Source organism: Miniopterus schreibersii (genome assembly GCF_964146895.1).
Source record: "Miniopterus schreibersii genome assembly, chromosome: 1".
NCBI lineage: Eukaryota > Metazoa > Chordata > Mammalia > Chiroptera > Miniopteridae > Miniopterus > Miniopterus schreibersii.
Window position 1 is genome coordinate 49,648,144 of NC_138101.1, and position 24,413 is coordinate 49,672,556.

The 24,413-nt window shown below is 37.7% G+C and overlaps 1 protein-coding gene across 5 annotated transcripts in view; it reads right to left on the reverse strand.

Annotated features, from left to right (window-relative positions):
- The window catches only part of WDFY3 (WD repeat and FYVE domain containing 3), a 236,384-nt gene that overhangs the window by 135,127 nt on the left and 76,844 nt on the right, over nt 1-24,413 (reverse strand). For all 5 annotated transcript variants that reach the window (XM_081146974.1, XM_081146973.1, XM_081146972.1 and 2 more), the window contains 2 exons: nt 15,809-15,932; nt 3,330-3,439 (listed from right to left, as the gene is read on the reverse strand). In XM_081146974.1, coding sequence (XP_081003100.1) covers nt 3,330-3,439; nt 15,809-15,932 — 234 coding nt within the window. The remainder of the gene's footprint in view (nt 1-3,329; nt 3,440-15,808; nt 15,933-24,413) is intronic.

Sequence of the window (24,413 nt, forward strand, 5' to 3'; positions counted from 1 at the left end):
TGGATCTCCCTTTTCTCTCCTATAAAGTGGAGATAATGGCACATGCTTCTTAGTGTTAATATGTGGATTATATAAGATAAGGAATTTATAGACATTTTAAGAACTAAATTATATATCAGTAGTTGCTTTACTATCACTATTAATGTTGTTATTATTGTAGGTTCTTGGGGCTGGAAGGACATTTGAGAAATAAAGCCATCACTGACACATGCACAAATCTCTAATGATTTTCAAAGCTTTCTACAGAAAGAAATTCCAGACCCTCTCATAGTGGTGAACATTTCAGTATTTTTAAGAAGGCTACCATAAAAATTATCAAACATTTCCACAGTGCAGTTTGGAATAAAAAGTTTAACCATGCTGGAGGTCAAAAGGTTGGCATCATCTGTGCATTAATTTATTAACTTTGTCATCATTAACTGAATGCCTCGGGTATGCCAGGCTGTGTGCTGGGCGCTGTCTTCAGGATACCGTGGTCTACAAGCAGAAGGAGGGTCGTCGATAACGGATTTAACCTCTTAAGTGTAACAGTGGGAGGACACACTGGCTAACGTAAAAGGGAAGCATCGACACTGCCAGGAGTGGAATGAAAAAGTGTAAGAATTGAAACACGAGGGGGAAGATCACTTGGAAGATACAAAGAAGGTTAAGCCCTATGGTACAATGTTTCAGAAATCTGAATCCTAAATTGCTAACTCCAGAAAACCCACAATAGTAGTGTCTACTCTTTAATAAGTGTTTATTATGTAATGGGCACAAGGCTAAGCACTTTAAATAGATTATCTCATCTATCCCTCAGATCATCCCTATGAGGTAGCTTTTATTACTGCATGGTCCCTACTTTACAAATGAAGGAACTGAGGCTCATCACTGAGGCCAGGCCAGAGAGCTGGTTAAGTCGTCCACAGTGTATATGCTCAATGACTTATGCACAGTTTCCCATTTCACTTGGATTTTTATTTTGCTGGCATTGGAGACTCAGTGAAGTGTTACAAATAAAGAAGTAATAGAACCAGATTTCAGAGAATTAGCTGGTGGTAATATAGATCATAGGTTAGACATACTGAGCAGGAAGGCCGGGCTAATTATTAGGAAACCAATACAGGAAACTCTCAAAGAACAATCCTTTGCAAGATCTGGCCCCATCCTACAGATCCAGCATCATTTCCTGCCTTTAATTCTTGTATTCAAAACCCCTCTGCCAGCCAGGCGTGGCTCAGCGGTTGAGCATCAACCTAGGAACCAGGAGATCGGGGTTTGATTCCCGGTCAGGGCACATGCCCGGGTTGCAGGCTCGAACCCCAGTTGGGGGCGTGAAGGAGGCAGCCGGTCAATGACTCTCTCATCACTGATGTTTCTCTCTCTCTCCCTCTCCCTTCCTCTCTCTGAAATCAATAAAGATAGATTTAAAAAAACAAAACAAAAAACCCTCTGCTCTTCCTACTTACAATTTATCCTTTAGACATCCCATGTCCCCACACACCTAAAGTCCAGCTTAAATGTCTCTTCATGTCTGAAATTTTCATTAATTCCTCACTTATAAAACTTATAAGGCTCACAGCACTACATACACCCCACTACTGCTTTTTAGAGTATTATCTTAGTCTACTTCATTTCTGTCACCTACATGTTGATTCAGAACCATGTTTTAGACAACTATTTCACTGTTGCCAAAAGAAAATGGCACACAAACAAAAAGGCAGCTCAAAACACAAAATTTTATTTTAAAATCTCTTTTCCCAGTTTATTGGTAGCTTTCCCTTCCCATTAAGCAAAAAACTATGATTTTTCATTTTCATCTTATAACTGATATATTGAAAGCACAACTTGGTATCCAAACTGGTAATTGACAGCACTCATACTTTTTAAAAAGTGATTAGTTTCTCTCCTGATTCTTTTCTTATACTTTTAAGGCAATCTATCCATTTGTGCATATTTCAGTTAATCCACATTTAATAATTTTCCACTATGTGTTAGGTACTATGGTAGGACATAGTCTCTGCTCACAATTGAGAAAGAAAAATACGGCATCTACAGAAAACATGAATAAAACAGAAATATGCCAATTAAAATTATTATTTTATATTCTATTCTAAACCAAACCAAATTTTGGTATAGTAATAAATTCCATTATTAAATAATGTGAGGTGTTTAAAAGCCCAATGTAATTTAGACAATAGCCATTCTTAGAATTGGTACTGACTTTGATAGGTAGTTATACTTTGGACTGTAGAAGGTTGAATAAATTTCCTTCATCCCTAAAACACCACAGGCCAAAACTCAGGTATCCAAATAGCTCATAAATGAGTATGGGCAATGCATATCATAACAGATGTCTAAAGCGAATTTAGAGGGGGGAAAAACAATCTCCAGAATAAATTGACTGGTAAGGGAATATAAATTAGACTGAAAATGGCAGTATTATTTTCCTTAAAAATTAGAAAAATTGCCCGGCCTGGCGTGGCTCAGCGGTTGAGCGTTGACCTGGGATCAGGGCGATCGGGGTTCGATTCCCGGTCAGGGCACATGCCCGGGTTGTGGGCTCGATCAATGGCTCTCTCATCATTGATGTTTCTATCTCTCTCTCCCCCTCTCCTTTCCTCCCTCTGAAATCAATAAAGATATATTTAAAAAAAAAAAAATTAGAAAAATTTAAAAGCATTTTCCAAGTCATTTATTTCTTAGCTAAGTAATTTGGAAAAAAATAACAATGCAAGAAGTTTAAGAAATTTTGAAACAATTTTAATACTTTCAGAGGGATGAGAGGAGATACTACACAATTTTAAAAGAATAAAAGAAAGGACTCGAGGAAATTAGAAATATAACATAAGGTCAGTCTAAAAGAGTAAGTATCTGATTGACAGAGTTCCAGAAAAGGGAACAAATAAAACAAAGGGGAGATTAACACAGAATTATTTTAAAATATTTTCCCAGGACTGAAGGGTGAAACCAGGGTTTCCCTGACACGGGTAACAGAGCTTCTGAGTGGGCCTGATGAAGTCAGAGCTCCTGGGACACACATCTCCTGCTTCAGGTGGTCCATCCTTGCCCAGCGTGCTGCCGAAGCGGCATCGCGCTCTGTGTGCTGACATGACAAAGGTGGGAACCGCTATTCTAAGACAGGCGTCTCCTCATGTGTAAAATGCATAAGACATCAACCTCCTCAGATGAATGTTGTCAGAAGCATGAAATAATGCGTAAGAAGAGCTAGAAGAATAGAATCATCATAAAATCTTACCTGGATATGACAGTAAGTTTAATTTTACAAAACCCAGAGAAGATTAAAAACAAAGAGGTTGAGCTATCACACATGAAAGTAAAGAACTCACCTGACCGGAGGATGCTAACAAATTAATTGTTGTCAGAAGCATCCAGCCTCTACTGGCTTCTTCACTCTGATTGATTTCTAGGAACTGGACTATGGCCCGACTTGCAGCCTCTATAAAACCAAAGAAAAACTATTAGGTGTGTGTGGGGGGGAGAATCATATATAAAGAGGTTCTTCCTTAAAATCTGCAAAGAAATAACCATTTACTAAGCACATACCTTGTATCAGCACTATTACATGCTCTATGTAACATGTGTTAAAAAGAGTAATGTTTTAATGTTCTAAGTGCTATAGGTCTTTATACAGAAATATAAAATATAGGTCATATTATACAGAAATGTAAAAGTCAACCTATATATTTTAGGGAAAGGTGTGTCACAAACTAGTCAAAAGGCATCATGGAAGAGGTAAAATGTGAGCTAAACCTGGAAAACAAGTACAGGTATCCTCTGCTCTTCAAAGTTCACTTTAGGCCACTTGACATTTACGAAAGACCTTGCATTAGTATGTTTTTGTTAACCAAAAGAAACCAGAAAAGGATTTTTGCTTCTACAAAAATGGCGAAAAGTGAAGAGAGTGCTCAGCATGCGTTTTGCAGGGAGCCGTCCTAGAGGCGGTGCACCAGGCGCAGAGAGTGGCCCCACCAAGGCTCCTTCCCCGCGAGCTGGGCTCGGCATCTCAGCGTCGAGGACCCACAGCTTTGAACTGTGTCTGTAAGCACCTGAGCTTTAGCTCAATTTATTTTGTGCACTCATTAGTGAGATGTCTTGCGGTCTGGGAAAAGCCTAAGAGAGCTCGTAAGGATGTTATGCTCAGCGTAAAACTGGACGTAATTAAGCGTTTTGATCGAGAGGAACAAAATGCACTGTGTGTGTGTTAAACTTGCCTGTGGCCAGTATTCATATTTACATGCAGAGAAAAGGAATCTTGGACGCTAGAATCTTGGTTGTGCCAGTAGTGAAGTGGTTTCTTTTAGGTGGCATCCAGTAACGAAAAAAATGGAAATTCTGGTGCTTGAGGGGACTGATGGGTGTACAAAGCATAGTGTATATTTATCATATCATTCCTGCTTTTACTGCACGTTACTGTTATTTTAGGTTTTATGTGTGATTTGGTATGATCTGAAAGGTTACTTTTTGGGTCTGGGAATGACTAAGTTTTTCCCCCATTTAAATTAAAGGTAATTATTTCTTCGAGTTATGCCGTTTTAGCTTACAAGAGGTTTCACAGGCGAGCTCTACTTTTGGATAACAGGGAAACCTGTGTAGGTCTGTCTAGGAAGTGGGGGCGGGTGGGAAAGGAACCAAGCAATTAGGAGCACAGTAATAAAAGTATAGCTAGAGGAAAGAGCTTAACATGTACAGATCAAGACAAAGAACTGTAATAACTATGGGTTAACATTCTGGAAGAGCATACGTTGAGAATTAGATTCTAATATTAACAGTAGTGATAGAAAACTGGCACCTATTTATGATGGAAGGGGAGCTAAGGGCTGTTTTTGACTCGGGAAAGAGGGAGCAAATGTAGTTTCTTGAGCAAAGGAGGTGATGAAAGGATTACCCTAAGACTATTAACTTAGTAGTCGTGTATATGACAAACTGGGAGAGACCCATGTGGGGAACAAATTAGGAGGCTGCCTTCCTGATACACACAAGTGGTGACTTGAGCAGCTGACAGTAGGAACAGAGAAAAAGGGAAAGAGTCATTCACAGAACTGTAACGTTGCAAGAATCTTTGAAAGTAAATTTAGTTGATTATGTTTTTAGAGATAAGAGAAAATGGATAAATCCCTAACTATACACTTAATTTCACCAGCAGAAAGTTCATCAATTTTTATATGGATAAACAAGATGAATTAAAGTCGTCGGAAAACAAGTCCCGTTTACTCTAAACCAACTGGTAAGTTACTAATGTACACTTAACACTCACAAAGGTGCAGAATGTAGGATAAACAGAATTTAGATTGCCTTAGAGGGATTTTTTTCTTTCATTTAAAACAATCGAGATAAAAGTGTAAAGATTTAAATGAATACAAGACTTACATGTGGTACTGCGCTGGGCATATTTTCTCTTTATATACTTCCAGTTGAAAAAACATTTTAATAGGAAATATTTTAAAGTAGCTTATTTTTGCTGAGTTTTAACTGTGTAACAAGCACCATTTTAAGTACTTGTAGATTTAACTTATTTAATTGTTACAGAACCTGATGAGCTACTTTCTACTATTATACCCCTTATAACATATAAATTAAGGAATGGAGAGGATAAGTAATTTGCCTAGAGCACATAGCTAGTCAGTGGCAGAACTTACATTCAAGTCTAACCTGTCAGAGACAAAAGATAGTGATAAAAAAATTTACCAGCTATTTAAATATTAGAAATAGGGAAGCCAACAGAAGCCTGGCTTATTTCTAATATTTAATATCTCAAAAGTGTGGAGATTCTTATATTCATATGTTCACTGACTTAGTCTCTCGCCCCTCTCTAGAAAATAAAACACGAGGCAAGCCGCCTCCTTGCCTGTTGCTCTCTGAGGGTCCTCAGTGTGAAACACGACACTACACCAAGGGGGCGCTCGGTAAGTATCTGTTAAATGGGTGAACAAACCAACCCAGGTTGATTAAATGACGATGCACTGAGCTCAACTTCTAATGAACATTAAGAGGTTTGGATTTACTGTAACAGAGATTGCTAAAAGTTCTGAAAAGGGGAGTAATACAAAGAAAGCAATGTGTGAGGCTAAATTGTGAAGGTTCATTCGAGAGGGGAGAAAACGAATAAAAGAAGACCATCGAGAAGCCTTCATTAACAATCGTGGTCTGAGATCATTGGTAAAAGGTGCGCTGCAAATTTTTCCTGCAAGCCTGCAATGGGCCCAGCCACTAGGTACATTACACAAGCCCTCTTTCCTTGATAGGAATTAAATGCTCCTATAAGGAAGACAACTCCTTCCCAGTTAGCTAAATTTTTCAATTAAAGGGTGGCATGCTATGCTTTCATTTCTAGCCTTCCTCACAATTAGGCAACTTTGGTTTTAAATTTGTATTCTGAATTTTGTAATTCAACATCTCTAAAACACTGCCTGGACTGTTTGAGTGATTATTTCATAGTTATATCGATGTAATGAAATTCTATCTCACACAAAAAAACATTCATTAGTAAACGATCTGGTCAGTACCACCTATGATTCTCACAGAGGGGGAAAAAGATTTTGAAGAACTAAACTTACTTTAAGAAATAAAGTTATCTTCCTGGTACAGAAGCTAGAAACCTACAGATAAGACCATTTTGAGTAAATCTGAATTCCACCCATGTTATTTAACACTATTAGTGTTAAAAGAAAACTGAACAAATATGTATTTTCACCATTATTCAGTAAGTTGTCGGTTACAAACAATGATTGCTAAGATGCTTATTTTGAGAACCAAAACACCAAAAATGTACTGTTGGCTTGAAAAAGTTCCATTTACTTGATCAATAGCATTTATAGAAGTGTGTGCTTTCTTCTGTTTTGGTTGACAATGACCACTAAGGTATTCCTCAAGATAAAAAAAGACAATGCGTGCCCCAGCCAGTGTGCCCGGTGGTTAGAGCACCGGCCTGCACACCTAGGGTCACAGGTTCCATCCCCGGCCCTGGTCGGGGTGAGTGCAGGAGGCAACCAATGGATGTGTCTCTCTCACATCCACGTTTCCCTCTCTCCCTCCTTCCCTCCCTGTCTCTCTCTCTCTCTCCTTCTCTCCTTCCCTTCTATTTTCTCTAAAAATCAATGGAAAAAATATCTTTGGGTGAGGGTTAATAACAGACAAAAAGAAATGCTCTATTTGTTATTAAACAACAGTCAGTGGATTGCTGATCTGACTAAATAAGATAACACCTGAGGAAAAAACCCTGAAAAAGATAAAGCAGTATCATTATTAACGGGATCCCTTTAACAACTTCACCCACTTAAGAAGGTGAAGAAAACCTAAGTTACGTCAGGAATAATGTAAACTTATATTATTTGGCTTTGAATTATATGCTTATACAAAGAAGTGTGGATAAGAAGTGTAGTTGAATGACATGGGAGAGATCTAAACTGTCACTGACAAACTATACGTAACAAAAGTATTCACAGCCCTTTTATTTTCACCTACTGATTCCAGGATGTCACCATTCCAAACACCTCAATGGGATTTCCCACTTTTTATTTTAAATTAGTCAAGAAGCTGACTGTAAAAGTATGTAATATTTAGCAGTATCTTTAAAAATTAGGTATATTAAAAAATAATTTAAAATTAAATTTCCATAAATCAGTTTCTTAAAACTGTGAAAGAAAAACACTCCTAACTCAAAAAAATATTGCATTAGAATCTTTTAATTTTACTTATATTTAACAAATACAAATTTAAGTGATGGTTTAACTTAAGGTTATAAGAGTTAACATTAAGTACATTATCCTATATTGCAAGGTGGCAATCATTTGATTCAAGCTTTAGCTTTCACATTGCATTTCAATACATATAGTTAGACTCAAAAATACAGAAATGGAGTTAGTAGATCTCATTAGATTAAATCAGAACAGAATATACACAATTGTAAAATAAATTTAAGTTCCTAGTCTATACTGAGAGAATATAAGTGAATTAAATTAGCATTTAGAAAAATCAAAGCACAAAACTTGTTAATAAATGCAATACAACAATTTTTCCCTTGCAAAGCCCCCTTTTTTTTGCCAAGTCCATTTAAAGCATAGTAATTTTCAAACTTATGCTTCAGAATGACAATGTGAGATGTATCAATAATATTATGACACTTATTTCATTAAGGAAGAAACCAAGCCCTAAACAAGCCCTCCCATCCATCCCCTCCCCTCCAAAAAATCTTCTCTAAGTTAGTCAGAAAAACAGTATTAGAATTCATAACTTCCATGCTTCTTTTCATTTGATGATACATAACCACACCTTGGGAATAAAATTACCTGAAGGTGTTGTGGCTTTGAAATCCTTGGAAGACAGCGGGGCACAATGTTTTTCTGTTTAAAAAAAAAGGCTGGGTTGTCTAACTGGGGATTCACTACATTATACCAAGCCCATAACAAGATGCTGCACGACACCAACTGTCATCACCATCACCTGGCGGCCCCCCCACGGGGCTGCTGCCCATTTCGGGTTGCACCACTGGGATTAAGGTGGCACCTCACATGCAGCAAAGCCATTAATCATAAACTAAATATATTTTTTCACAGGTGGTAATTTTCTGCTTCAGTGATGTAAACTGATTATGTTCCCTTAGAATTAAGCAGACTGCATGTTTGAACTTAAGTAACTACACAAGATGGAAAAAATCTTAAGCTACACCTTGTAAACAATATAGCCACAAAATTATATACTTTCTCAAATTAGTTGAGAGTCACTACATATTTTTTAACAAAAGCCACACAGTCCACAACGAAGAGAGAATTACAGGAGACAGAGAACTAGAACTGTGAAGGTGCCTCATGTATTACAAATCAGTCCATGTATCCATTATGTATACTGATATTTCCTACAAGTTTCCACTTTTACTAACTCTGATAGATTTAAACGACAGAATTGCATATAAGCATGGTTCCTACTGAGATATCCATAATCCATGTCAGAGGTGATCTGGTAAAAAGACTCGGTATGTGAGTAGTGACTAGGTAACAAACAAAACAGTCAGTACTGCACACCAAATCCAGAGGAGTCCGGGAAGAGGAATCTTGCCCTGAGGTCAAACAATATAGCTATTTTTCAAAAGAATCAGAAAGGGTTCATTTCACCTGCTTTTTTGGGGGGGGAAATATGTGCATATTAATTATAACAATGACTGTCAATGATCACTTCCTGTAAACTAAAAGATTATGTGAGGTATAGAAAGTAGCCAAATTCATAGAAGCGGAAAGTAGAATGGTGACTGCCGAGGGCCGGGAGGAAAAGGAAACGGGGAGTTGCTGATTAATGGGTATAAAGTTGCAGTTATGCAGGATGAAAAAGCGCTGGGGATCTGCAGTACAACACTGGGCTTATAGCTAACTGTGCACTTAAAAATTTGTTAAGAGGATAGATATACGTCGTGTGTTTTTTACAATAAAAATCGATCAATCATTCAAAAATACTGATGGGATATGAAAGAGAAGACGATTCAGCATGTCTAGAATGTTTTACTACAAAAGATTAAAAAAATCTCCATGAAAGTATTTCTGATAACACTGACCAAAAGAAACTTCCAATGTTCAAGACTAAAAAGAAGAGAACAAGGATTCCCAAAGCCAGGGTTCCTTAAGGCAGCCTGAGGGGATACTGCAAAATTACGCTTTTCTCTCTTAAACACCAGTAAGGCTGGCTTTTCTAACACTGCTCTGCTTCTCAAAGCATAAAAAAGGGGGAGGGGGGAGAAGCCTTATGTCAAAGTCAGTAAAAATTTATCGAGCACCTAATTTACGACAAGTACTCTTCTAGGTCAGCGATTTTCAACCTGTGAGCCGCAAGAATATTTAAAACATGCAATACCTGACCACTTAGTCAGGGGCACTGACCTCTTCTCCCTTAGACTGTCAAATAAAAAAATGACAACAGCCAACACAACAGTTGTCCGGTGTGAATCAAAATTATGCCTTATTTTTTGTCAGGAAAAAATTGTAATATATTTTTTGGTGTGCTGCAGAATTTTAGTAATTAGTTTATGTGTGCCATGAAATGAAAAAGGTTGAAAATCACTGCTCTAGCTGATACAGAAGTGAAGGCAATGGAAAATAAAGTTAAGTAAATAAACAAGGTTCTTTAGATGATGACAAAGCTCTAAAGGAAGTATTTAACATGACTAAATAAAAGTACACTAACAGCTGTGGGATAGATTAGAAAACGGTCTATTTGAAATAGGGTGATTAAGAAAGGTTTCTCTTATGGAGATAAAATTTATACAAATTCAATTGAGTCTTGCTGGATTCTGAAGTTAATAAACTTCAAAAGTTTAAAGCTAAGAATACGTGGAAGTACATAATATGAAAAAGTATATCTTAAAAATAGAGGGAAGTAAGATGCCACCAGCGGAGACAGGCGGATGAAAGGACAGGGGCTCCGTGTACTGTGTATTGTATGTGTAACTTCCTGTGAGCCTCTAATTATTTCAGAATGAAAAGTTTAAAAAATGTGTACAGTTATTACTTTAAATAACAATGAGATATCTACACTTAAGGTACCTTTCATTATTTCTATTTTATTTTTTAAAATTATTTTTAGAGAGAGGAAGGGGGAGAAAGGTACGGAGAGGGAGGGAGGGGGAGAAGAAGGGAGAGAGAAACATTCATGTGAGAGAAAAACATCGGTTGGTTGCCTCCCACATGCACCCTGAAGGGCGACCCAACCAGCAGCCTGGGTATGTGCCCGACTGGGAATGGAACCCGCCACCTTCTGGTGTACAGGACAATGATGCAACCAACTGAGCCGTACTGGCCAGGGCCGTTATTTCTAAAGAATTGCCCTAGGGACATAAAATTATAAAGGGATTTAGGAAAACAAATCTCCAATACAGAAAACGGTTTTTCTACAAACAGGCAGATTAGGTGTTTTACAAAGACAGCAACAGAGAAGCGAGAAAATAAAAGTCTTGGGAATTTTTTTTCTAATCTAGGAGTATCATTCAAGAAAGAAAATGCAATGACAGCAGTCGACCTGTGACAGAGAATTCTCCTTATTTAAAATAGCTAAATAGATATAAAACACACACAAGTCTTACATTTAAGACCAACTTCTCGCTTCCACACGAGTAAATGAAACCAGGAAAGATGAAAAAGGGTGCAGGGCAATCTGGGGAGAAGGGGGAAGACGGGGCAGGAAAGTTACCATAAACTCTCTTATACCTCTCGTTGGACTTGCTTCAAGGACTGCAAATGTGATTAAAGCTGTCTCACTTTAGGATCCACACATCAATCCACATAACGTAATGCTTCTGAACACGGGACTTGGGCCTCAACCTAAAATTATTTAATGGCTATTGCTCCAAAGACTTCACAATGGGCTCCAGTTAAAGAAAAAAGGTCCAGCACAAGCATTTATCTCTGTTCTCTCCTCAAACCCCATTGCTATGGCCTCAAACATGTCTCTCCCTGACTTCATCTGTAGAAGCCCTAACTCCTAACATAATGGTATCTCGTGATGGAGCCTTTGGAAGGCAATTAGGTTTAGATGAGGTCATGAGGGTGGGCCCTCATGATGGGATTAATATCCTTGAAAGAAAAGGGGCCAGAGCTCTCTGTTCTCTCCTCCAGGTGAGGCCACGTTGGGAAGGTGCCATCTGCAAGCCAGGAAAAAAGAGCTCACCAGAAACCAATCATGCTGACACTGTAATCTTAGACTTTCAGCCTCCAGAAATGTAAAAAAAAATAAAAAAATTCTGTTGTTTAAGCCATTGGTTTGTGGTATTTTGTTATGGCAACTCGAGCAGACTAACATACCCACTAAAATGGCTGTAAAAGGATTTTAAAAAAAGCATAAACCCGTAAGGATAAAGAGAATAGGAAAAGATGAAAGCAACAACATTCTGGATACTAAAACAGCACAGAAGTTAGTGGTAACTGATTTAGTAAATTCTAGAATCTTTAAGTGCAGAAAAAGCAAATTACAATAGAACCACCAAGCTCAGGTGGCACTAGGCTCCTTTGGAAGCAGAGGTAATGTGAAACTGTACCCAGAAGGATTGGTAAAAGTACTTTGAAGAGCAGCTGGCACACAATGCAATATAGAGATCATGTATCATAGACATGTACACTTGCCACCCATTGACCAGTGTCACCCCAATAAATTTAATAATAAAAAAAGTCATTCTATACAATGTCACTGAGAATGAGTAAACAAAAAGAGCAGCTGGACCCCAGATCCCCATACAGAGTGGGCACTAGACTAGAAGGTTATTCTCTGCAAAGGTAAGAGACAGTGTTGGACTGGGGTGGGGGTGAGGGGGTGATGACACCACAGCAGGCGCAGCTATGGGCTCACAGAGACGAAGTAGAAACTCACACACCAAATGCTGAGGGTCCTTGGACCTTTCCCCTACTTGGCTTCCAACGTGTTCAGAGTCAGACATAGATGGTCTAGGTAAAGACTGGACATTCTTCTCTGGGGACTCTGTCTAGCCAGGGAAAGATGGTGAACAAAATGGCCCAGCAAGATCACCCTGGGCTGATGCCCGGAGCTGCAGGCTCCACCTACAGTAACAAAGCTACCCAGCAGCTTTCCACCCATTCTTATTCGGGAACAGATGGCTAAGGATGAGATATGTGAGGACATTCTCCAACATAAGAGACAGACAGAAACAAATGAACAAAAACGGGCCACCTTAAAGAAATAGGCTGTGTAGGGAGCTGACAATGTGAAAGGAAAAGCAAAAACAAAAACAAAACCTCAGAGAGCTAAGAGAAGAGAATCCCTAAGAAAAAAGAAAAAAGCTAATAAAAAAGAAAAAAGCTCTTAGAAATTAAAATTAGAATGTCACAAATAAAAAAACTCCAGGGACAGGATGGATGGTAAAACTGAAGAGCTCTCTTAGCAAGCAGAGTCAAAAAACAAAGTCAGAGACAAAGATAAGAAAATGAAAGAGAGAGAGAGAGGGTCTTACATCTGACTAGAAAGAGAAAATAGGGGCAAAGATGTTATTACATAAACAATCCATGAAACTTTCCCCAAAATAACGGATATGAATTCTCAGGTTAATAAGGCCCAACGAGTACTCAGCATGGTATCATAAAATTTTAGAACAGAAAGGCTAAAGAAGAAAAAAAAATAGGGCACAGAAAAAGAATCTAGAAAGATTCAGATTTCTCAATAGAAGTATAGGAATCTAGAATATGATGAAGAAATGATTTTTAAATTCTGAGGGGGAAAAAATGATTTCCAACCGAGAACCTGGCGCCTACTGCAAGGAGAATATAATATAAGCTGCAAGACGTTCCAAATAGGACCCTGAGAGCTCAGCCCGGGCGGCCTGGAGAAGGGCCTAGATAAGACCCCCATCACTCACCATGTCCCCAGAGGTGCTGCACCCAGACTCAACTTACCAGGATATGGGTATCTTTCCTCTTTCTGGTAGGAGGACCTGAAACTTCCCCTGGCCCCAAAGTCTTCTGGGGCTAAACAGCTAGTATTCTCAAACAGTCCTATAAACATTAAGCAAGTACTCAAAGAGCCTGGATCACAAACAGTCTGTGTTTCTTCACTGATAAGACTACATTCGTGTTTGTACTTTGGGATTGGGGGAGGAGGAGGTCTCCCAAGCACACTTTTCTGTGAGATAATGAGAATGGTGGACTGTGCCTTCTTCCTGTTGACCCCTGGTTTCGTGTTTCACCTTTCTGCAATAAAGCCATGCTATGTGACGTGATGGGACAGGTTCCAAGCCCTGGTACCTGAAAAAACATTGTCAGCCTACAGCCATCACCTTCCTTAATGAAAAGAAAGCATGGAATTTCTTTAAAAAAAAAAAAAAAAAAAGAAACTAAAAAAAACACTAAAAAACCTTAAAAAAAAACCCAAACCCAAAATAGTTCCCCTGCATCCTTTCTCAGGAAGCTGCTGTAAAAGACTCTTTACCAGTTAGTTTGAGGAAAAAGATGACATGAGATTCAGGAAACAGAGGGTCTCACAGAAGGGGAAAGGATTCTCAGGATGGCATGAATGGAGAGGTAACAATGACAGCTGTGCAGCTGGCTAGAGAGCACCTACTAGAGACTAAAGCAGGCCAGAAGTTTCTGGAAAAGCTCATTGCAAGAAGACAAAAATGACAGAATATCTGATGTCTTCACTCATATCGAGAGAAGATTCAGAAAAACTGGAATAGGAGATGAATGTGTAATAAAAATGTAGAAAACTAGTAAAAAAATAGGCAATTATTAACTCTGATGGAGGCGGGGAAGAAGTTTTCAAGAAAAGAAAAGTAATCATAGCATACCACATGGCTCATCTTAGAATAGTGTTTTCATAGTTACAATAACGAATCCTGACCTAGTCAGAATTATGATAGAGCGATACTGGAGGGGTATAGGGAAGACCTGTGGGATAGTGGTAGTAAGCTTAAGAGAATAAAAGTCCAATTCTCCTGTGAAAGGTCAGAAGACAGGATCTAAATGTGAAAAATCAAGGGCACATACTGGGGATGCTATTTAGAGACACAGAGGTAAATACCAAAAAAAAAAGTTAACAGTGTTCAAAAATGATTGCCTCTCAGGGGTGAGAAATGGAGATGAACCAGTACAATGAAAGAAGGTGCTGTTTTTAATAGACCTTTTTAAACTATTTGACCCTAATATAACTATGTGCGTATATGAATTTTAATAAAAATAAAAAACAAAATTAAAAAAAAAAATTTATGACAAAGGCATTACTGTTGCTACCAAAAAAATAATTTTTTTTTTAACATATCTTTATTGATTTCAAAGAGAGGAAAGGAGGGGGAGAGAGATAGAAACATCAATGATGAGAGAGTCATTGATCGGCTGCAGCCCACAACCCGGGCATGTGCCCTGACAGGGAATGGAATCCCGATCTCCTGGATCCTAGGTCGACACTCAACCACTGAGCCACGCCTGACCAGGCGAAAAAAATAATTTGATGGGCTGAAAAGATAAGTGATTTCTCTGCAGACACATTAAAAGAGAACTTAAAAAATCAATTCCTCAGTTTAATGCTTCAGTAAGAAAGCTGTCACTCAACCAACCATCAAAAAACAAAAATAACAAAATAAAACAAAATTAAGATAAAATCCCTCAAACATATTGCTAATTTAGAAAAATAACTAATGGTAACTAAAATTAAGAAAGCTTACTTAAATCTTAAGTAAAAAGAAAGATACTTTATAAAGTTTAAAATTACCTAATTATGGAAAGAATAGTATTCAAGTGGCATTCATAAAAGGCCTAGTGTATGTTAAGCATTGTAGTAAAGATTGTAGGTTATATAAAGACCCCTAGAGAGTTTGGGGAAACAAGAAACATTGCATCGAAAAGGTGTGACTTAATCTAAGCTGGGAAGATTCAGACCTACTAAGATGGAGAAGATTCTCCTTACTGGGTAAAGCATCATAAGATAATCGAAATAACAGCACAGACATGTCTGGGACTCCAAGCAACTCCATTTGGTTGAAATATAGAAAAGGAAATGAGAAATAAAAAAGTGGAGGCTAAAAAGAAAAAATACATATGGCCAGATTCTGGATTTGCCTTAAGTGTCATGCTAAGAATTTGGAAATTGTTCAGAAGAAAACAGTGTATTGTTGAAAGCGTTGGGGAGTGGTGGTATCAGTCCAAGGAAAGGAGCCTTGAGAGAACTATCTGAAATCAAGAGAAGAATGTGACTATAAGAATGTGAATAGGACAGGTAATTGAAATCCCAGTGCTGCAATCAGGTCAATTTTCTATTTAATTTTAACAGCACTTTTACCAAACAGTCCATCAAATGAATCAGGTTTTGCTGGTTTCTGTAATAATACCTGTAGATTTGTTTGATGCTCTCCTTCGAATTTCTGTCACCATCAGTCGTGAGACTTGTGTTGTGAACTGCAGGAGATCAGAAAATTTTTCTGTCATTGTATTTGGCGGAGCATTTCCAAAAACCTGTGGATGAGGAGGGAAAAAAACCCAAAATTTTAATGAAGCATTGTCAATTTTTTTCTTTTATTCTGTGCATTTCAAAGTGTGGTATGACTTGAAAATCAAGTAAAAAAAAAGTATGCTTAAACAGTTTCTTTGGATCTGAATAATATGTTTAAAAATACAACTCTTTTAATAAATCACGTCTAGCCACATTTCCTTATACATATTCATTTGTTGAATGATTAAGTAAATGAAATTTAAAAGCCATAGACTAGCTATCTATAGAATTTGAATCAGTCTAGTTTAGAAGCTTTAGAAAATAAAATGTTACTCTGAAGAAATCTAAATTAAGAATTTAGAAAAAAGTGGTAAGGTTCTTCGATGGTTCACAGATAACATCAGATGGTGAAAAGCAGAGATGTCTCTACTATTGCCATGTTCTAGGCTGAATATAGAATTCACTGACCTCATCTTATATCTCAGAATTTCTTTCTTTTTTTAAAAAATTTATTTTTACTGTTGAAAGTATTATAGATATCCCCTCCACCCCACATCCCCCGCACCAGGCCTTCACCACACTATTGTCTGTGTCCATGGGTTATGCATATCTGCATATGAATTCTTTGACTAATCTCTCCCCACCCACTTCCCCACCCCCACCTTCCCTCTGAGATTCACCAGTCTGTTCCATGCTTCTATGTCTCTGGATCTGTTTTGTTCCTCAGTCTATTTTGTTTATTGGAGTCAACATATGAGTGAGATCATGTAAAACTAAATCAGGAAGAATCAGAAAACCTGAATAGGCCAATAACAACTGACAGAATCGAGGCAGTAATAAAAAAATAACTCCCAGCAAAGAAAAGCCATGGTCCAGACTGATTCACAGGGGCACTTTCTAATTCTTTAAGTTGTAGGGTTAGATAGTTTATTAAAAATTTTTCTTGCTTTTTGAGGTAGGCCTGTAGTGCTATGAACTTCCCTCTTAGGGCTGCTTTTGCTGTGTCCCATAGATTTTGGGTTGTTGTGTAATCATTTTCATCTGTTTCCAGGAAGTTTTTGATTTCTTACTTGATCTTACTGGTAACCTATTCATTGTCCTTATCTCAGAATTTCTAAATCTAACCGTTAGTACTAATTCCCAAAACAAGACTGTTAGGAAAAAGACTAGAATAAAGGGAATGAATGAGAGGGTCATAAATCTTCCTCATCTAAATATGTCCACATCGTCCCAGCTTGGATTAAGTCACACCTTTTTGGGTATTTTTTTACATTTATCTTTATTGTTGAAAGTATTACAGATGTCCCCTTTTTTCCCTCTCAATGATCCCCTCCACCCCACATCCTTTTTGATGGACTATTTCTTGTTTCCCATATTCAAAGGAAAAAACACACACCTTTCTCTTCTGAACTACTTTCTGTTTCTCAACTCTATGAGTGGTATTTGGGTCATGAAATACACTTTTTTTGTTTTTTTACAAAAATCTAAGACAAATGAAGTTTAGAATAAATAATTTTTAAAGGTAAACTAGTATGAGTTCAGCAAAGAGAATAAGAAAATGAAACCTGGGTGGACTGTCATAGGAAAAGAAATGGTATTACAACAGCTATATAACTGGATGTATCCTAAAACACTGTTTCAACAAATGTTCTTTATAACTAAAAGGAAATTGTGTCTTCTAAAAGTAGGATAGCTCTCTATTACAATACCAAATACACAGTGTTTTGCATTCTTACCTGTTCATATGTTACTACAAAGGAAGGAAACCTATCTCACTCATCTTTGTATGCCCTATCAAGCCAGCACCCTGCCTTTTTCAGGGATGTCCCCTAAATAAATACTGTTGTTCATTTTTATGCTTCCTGCCCCCACAACCAAGTTCTAGAGAATGTATAGGTGGCATTAAAGGACACAGACCATAACATGAGAAGATAAACTAAAAAAGTAAGAAAAAATAAAACAAAAACAAGCAAATAAAAGACCAACACTAAGGAATGGACTAGGAAAACATTAAATAAAAATCTAAGACAAAAGACCTCTATATTTGCCATGTTTTAGTCATGAATTTGGCTTAAATATACAAAAGAGAAAACCTAGTCAATTATTTGGTTCACAATGCCCTTAGGAAAGAAAAATATGTATTTAAGAAATTATCTCTATTCTACATTATATGAAATTTTTCTTCCAAGGAGCCTAATAAAAGGGTATAGCTTATAATGTAATATCCTTGCAACAGGAATGTTTTTTACTTCTTACAATAGATACTTTGTTTCTTATAACCTCCCTCAAATTGAGCTGAAAGTACCAAAAAAAACCCCCCCAAATCCCATAATTCAATTCTACAGGGTATACGTTTGTCCAAGTATGTAAGTCTGTCCACTAACTTGACACAGAAGTAATTGAAAATTATCTCAAGGAAACAAATATTCAGTACTTTTCAAGATCTCAATAACTTGTTTTTCTTCCAAGATTTTGATAAGTGGTGTATGTTTACAGTTAACCTGTGCATTACTTGTTAAATAAGACGCATATTCTTTAACAAACAAATTGCAGATACATTAGAAATTGAGAAGCCAAACAATGACACACACTTGAATAGCCATTTTATCTCCACTCAGAGAAGAGTATGTAGCTGCTTAATGAAGGCGTTTCAAAAACAATTGTATATTTTGCTCATGTGCCTAGCAGTATTCAAATACTTGACATGTAATTGCATTTAAATCTCATAAAATCTTATTCAGTATGCCCATTTCACAGATTTTTTTTAAAAAGTAAGGGTTAGAGAAGTTAAACAAGCTAAGCCAGGAAGTGGCGGAGCCAGAATTTAAAACTAGTTCTGTCTGATTCTAAGCCATGCTCTTAATCCCTCAGCACTATATTGTCTCAGTTAAACTTTGCATGAACTCTATCACTGGAACTTTGCAGTGTTCACCTTAAGAGGAGAAGAGCATGGTTTGCCTCATTTTTACAAGGGTCATTTTTAATATGCATCTAAATAAATTTCAGAAAATTTTCTGGTCGGTAGCTCAACTAAACATTTCTGACATACTCAGGGAGAACAGATCAATGGTGTTACCTAATGGCATGCACAAGGTGGAGGCGCAGCATGTATTTGCTACAGAATGAAGCTATTCAACACAAATTTATTAAACATAACTAATAGAAGTAGGATGGAGTTTGGGCAGTTTTCTAAAATGGTGTCTTTTGTTTCCTAAATACAGTATATGTCATATCTAAAATTAAGTTACACAGTATGACCAATAAATAATTGCAATATAAAACAGATTTTAAAAATTAACAATGAAGAGATGTAGTTGTGTTATTTTATCTTGTGAATGACCTAAGATTTCTTATCAATTAATATAAATAATTAGGGAAACATTTATCTTATACTCTTCTTATTTCTAAGAAGGGCCACCAACTTAAGGGAAAAGAAAACTGCTTCCCTCAGTTCCTTTCTCTCCTTCCTCTCCTTTTGGAACATGCCTGCCTCATGAGAACATGCACTCTCATCTGCTCTGGGTGTGGCCTGCAAATGTCCAGTTCTAGCCACTGGGTAGGTAAAAATAACTATTTCGGGGTTAATTTAGTCCTTTGTTGCACAGACCTATTCTCCAATATCAACTGTACTGGTATTATGTAATAATTAATAAAGCTGTATATATGTAAATAGTTTACCTTCTGAGTCCTGATCTGGCTCTCATTTGGTTCTAAACCTGAGTATCCTTCCTCTAAAGCCAAATATTTAAAAAGTAAAGGCCACTTGTAAGGGATAAAGAAAAAGACAGTGTTTTCAACTTAGGTACTTCTCAAATATAAATCAGAAGTAAGTTCAAAAACTAGGGAAGTTTCTAAAAGAACATCTAGTTAGCAAAGATTATATTTTTAAAAACACAGTAACGTATAACGTCTACCAAGGTAATTAACCATGACAGTAAATTTTTAGATGACCAAAATGCTATTTTTTAAAAATAAGTTTAAACCAAGTATTTTCTCTGTAAGCTTTTGTTCCTGGGAATAAAGGTTAATTATTTTTAAGAATGCTGCATAAATATTATTCAGCTGTTCTCAGACTCCACATAATCTTTTGGTGTGAGAGAATCAGTGAGAGGGAAGGCAGCAGCAGTCTCCTTGCAGGACTGTGATGAAGATCGCAGGAGGCAGCTGAAGAACCCAGCATGAAAGCTGGCCCAGAAAAAAGGCTCAACACATGTCATTTCTCAACCTGTGTCTCATAAAGGCAAAAATCACACACTGAAATAACACCATTGAGCACACTTTAAAAATAATTCTGGAGATAGCTTCCCATATCTAATAGTAATATGGTATATTTGCTATTTAGCATGAATCAAGCAAAGTCTCAAAAGTGAACAGTACAATTCCTTTTCAGCAATCATGGTTAAGAGCTCTACAGACATAATGAGCTATTCATCTATCAAAGCTCTTTCTTACTAGTAGAGAATGTTCATGTATAAAAATGGTCAAACATTAAATAAATATTGTTATATATTGCAAAATGTGGTGGATGTGATGGCTTATTTAAGGACACTCTTAGGTTAATGATAATCCAATGAATATTTTATATATATATGTGTGTATATATATACACACACTTTTAATTTTTGTAATTGGTCACTGTAGTACAAAAATAGCTTCCTCTCTTTTCATTAGTTAAGAGATGACTAAACCTTTGATATTTAAATCACATTATATTAGAGATGTAAGGCAATGCCTATATATGTGCTTTTAATCAGCCAATTAAAAACTTCTTTCTTGAGAGAATCTAATAGTTAATGAGATTTATAACTAAGATTAATGAGAAGATAACTAAGTCAAGCAGTCTAAGCAAGAGAATAATCACTAAAGCACCTCAAATCTACTCTTTAGAAAACAAGTATCTGTATAATTATTCTATCCTAATACTTGAGTGACTGTAGAAACCTAACCGATGAAACACATGGGATATGTATATAGGACATTACTTATTAATTTATGTTAATACAAAAAACTACAATTGGCCTAACCATTCTCAACTTATCACCTTTGTAAACGTTCACAAGTCTGAGAAGGAAATGACCTTAAACTGTTTTCTTTTGTTTATGTAGCCAACAGTACATAACTAAACAAAACAAGCAAACAAAAAACTTCCCAGAACTGGTTCCAACAAAAATGAATGACTTGTGACCTCAACAGGGTTTGAAAAAATGGTTTGTCCACAATCAGTTCTCTCTCCCATTTTCAAAACAGCTATTTTAATTATTTCCCCACCCCTCCTCATGTTCCTACTCTGTATCTCCTCCCTCCATGATTCTTATCTTTCTTATATCTCATTAGATAAAAAAATGAACATCCTCTAAATGTATTAGTGTTTCTGTCCTCAAGTCCTATTCCATCCTGGCTAACCCCGAAGGTGAGATGTGAACTAGTCTCTCTGTTACTATGCTCCTTCCTGCCCTTCTGCCTTACCAGCTCAGCAAAATCTCAATCCCAAAAAATAATATATCTATCTGCCTTCTCTAACTTCTACACACAGGCTGCTGAGCACCTGGCAAGAAAAAAAAATCACATACCTACCTGGATAGGACCAGTACAAATTTATTATATCCAACTTTCACTGGGCCTTCAATACTCTTCTATGGTTCCTTTCCCACTATTTCTCTCATTCTCTTTCACTAATATTCCAAACCATCACAAGGTCCTGAAGTCCCTTAGTCAACCTACTTCCTCAAGACTATTAACAGACTACACTTCTGTTGACAACTACAGGAAACTGAGGTCATTAAGCAAGACTTTATTCAACTTCCCACTCCCTTAACTACAAATCCATATTCATACCCAACAAAATACATATGCTTTCCCACAGGATGAGTTCTCTTTTTCCAGCTATAGGCTCAACCACCAATCTGTAAAATGGCTCCATGCTCTCCTCCCTCAATCATTTTCAATCTCTCTTGACAATTTCCAAACTTTCCCCTCTGCTGGTTTCTTACCTTCTCTTTATGAGCATGCCTGCATCTTTCCCATCCTTAAAAACAAAGCAGAACACTAGAAACATACAATCAAACACCCCTTTATTGGCAAATCCACCTGCACCAATCTCTTCTGTTCTCTTTTCTTTCAAATTTCTGCAAGCCAAGTGTATACTTACTGTCTCTTCTCATCTCCCATTCACTCAACTCACTGCTTTCTGGCTCCATCATCCTAGAAACTTCCAAACTGGCAAATCTCAAAAACATTCTTCAGGCCTCACATTACTGAGTCTCGACTGTACATGACAGCCTTGGCTGATCTCCTTGCAACTTCGACCTCACATTCTATAACCCCCCTCTCCTGATTCTTTCCATACTGCCAGGGACCAGCTCCTGTTCTGTATCCTTTATGGGTGCCCCTTCTTTCTCTAAACATTCATATTCTCCATGGCTCATCCTTAGCCTACTGCTCTTCTCACTTGGCAGTATGAACCGTGAGTGATCCTTCCTGTCCCCTTCCAGGGTTTCAATAGCCACATCTTTGCCAATGAGTCCCAAAAATATGTGTCCAGCCAAATCCCTTCTAATGGCCTATTAAATACCCCTACCTGGGAAGCTCCAACCATTCAGACCCAAAGCCCCAAACTGAATCTTTCCCCTCAACCTTTCTTTCTCAGCTATTGGGAAAACATCCACCCAGTTTCCCAAATTAGAAACCTGGGAGGAAGCCTTGCCTTGGCCCCTTCTACTCTCTTATTCTATTGCTTACAATACTGCGTTGGCTCTGCACACCTCCAGGAAATGTATTAGTTCTTAATAAAAGCCTTAGCTCATGATATGCCTCCTATCAATCTTAACAGTCTTATTTTTTGCCCCTCTTTGACATAAAATCAACTCCTTGGACTGCTTATAGACATTGGCATATATTAAAATGTTTGCTGCCTTTTACCTTGACTCATACTTTACCTTCTTACTTTAATTACCTTCTTGGTTAATTTAGTCCAGTTAATTCGAATCTGCTCATCTTTTAAAGCTCAAGAACCACATCACACTCTTGAGGGAGACTTCCCTTCCCTGACTCCCTGTCAGAGAACTCGCTTTCCAAGGAGCAATGTTTTCCTCCTGCGTCTCTAACACCACCTTTCTCTGTTGTTGTGCTCTCCATTTCCGCTGATCTCTTCTCCAACAGAATTATATGCTTAATTTCCTCATTACACTTTAGCTTCACAAGATTAAACTATTTTATCTCAGAAACTCCGATGCCAGTTACAGTGTATGGCCCAATGTTTACATATTTGACACAAATAAGTACCAATGTGCACACAACTCTCGCCACACAGCTGAAGACTAATATGAAAAAAAACAATATATACAAAGAAAAAAGTAACTTGGAAAAAATAACAATGCAAGAAATTTAAGAAATTTTGGGGGAAAAATTAGTATTTTCAGAAGGATGAGAGGAGATACTGCACAATTTTAAAAGAATAAAAGGTCTCGAGGAAATTAAAAATATAACATAAGGTTAATCTAAAAGAATTAGTATCTGACTGACAGAGTTCCAGAAAAGGGAATATATAAAACAAAGGGGAGATTAACATAGAAATATTTCAAAATATTCCCCTGGGATCGAAGGGTACAAATTTTCAGATTAAGAAGGGTTGTCATGAAGACTCAGTAAAATTTTAAAATAATGAGAAAAAGAACAGCCTAGAAAATTTCAGGCAGAAACACTAACAGACACAGAGAATAAACAATACCGAGGCCAAGGGAGGCCAGAAGGGAGATAGTGAGTCAGAGACAGGGGTAAAGAGAAGGCAGAACCAGGGACAGAGGGATATCTGAGGGCAGGGAGAGAGAAGGGACTATAAAGGGACAAGACAGACAGAGATGGGAGAGGCCCGGGACTGAGAGGGAGAGAGTGACCTGTGGGGAAGAGACAGGAGAGGACAGATGGTAGGGGGAGCAAAGGGCAGAGGTGGGGCAGAAAGATGAAGGCACAGACAGACAGAGAGACGAGCAGAGACGGGGTGAAGAGACTGACCCAGGAAGGGAAGGAGAGAGACAGGAGGAGAAGGGCAGAGACAGGGCAAGAGAGGGAAAGACAGGGGGACAGACAGGGGAAGGGAAAGCCGGGGGGAGAGTAAGGTAGAAAGACAGACGGGGGAGAGAAACAGACATGCAGAGAAGGACAGAACAGGGGGCAGTTACAGGAGGGAGTCTGGGGAAACAAGCCCTACGAGAGCGAGGAAGTGCCGGTGGCACAGTGAGGCCCACCTGGGAGCGCTATCCACCCTGTGACCGGTACAGTCCAGCGCCGAGTGCGGTTCAAACGGGCGCTAGGCTGTGCGGAAAGGGTAAGGAGGGCCCGGCGGACTAGCAAGTGGATGGACGCTCGTTACAGTTTGGAGGGATGAGAAATGTTAAAAAAGCTAATTTTAATATTCCTCAGGAGGAAGTCAATTAAGACAGAATAATCAAGAAACAAGCAGTAAAAGTATGTTATTTAAAAGCTGAAAGAGCTAAAAGTGGCGGCAG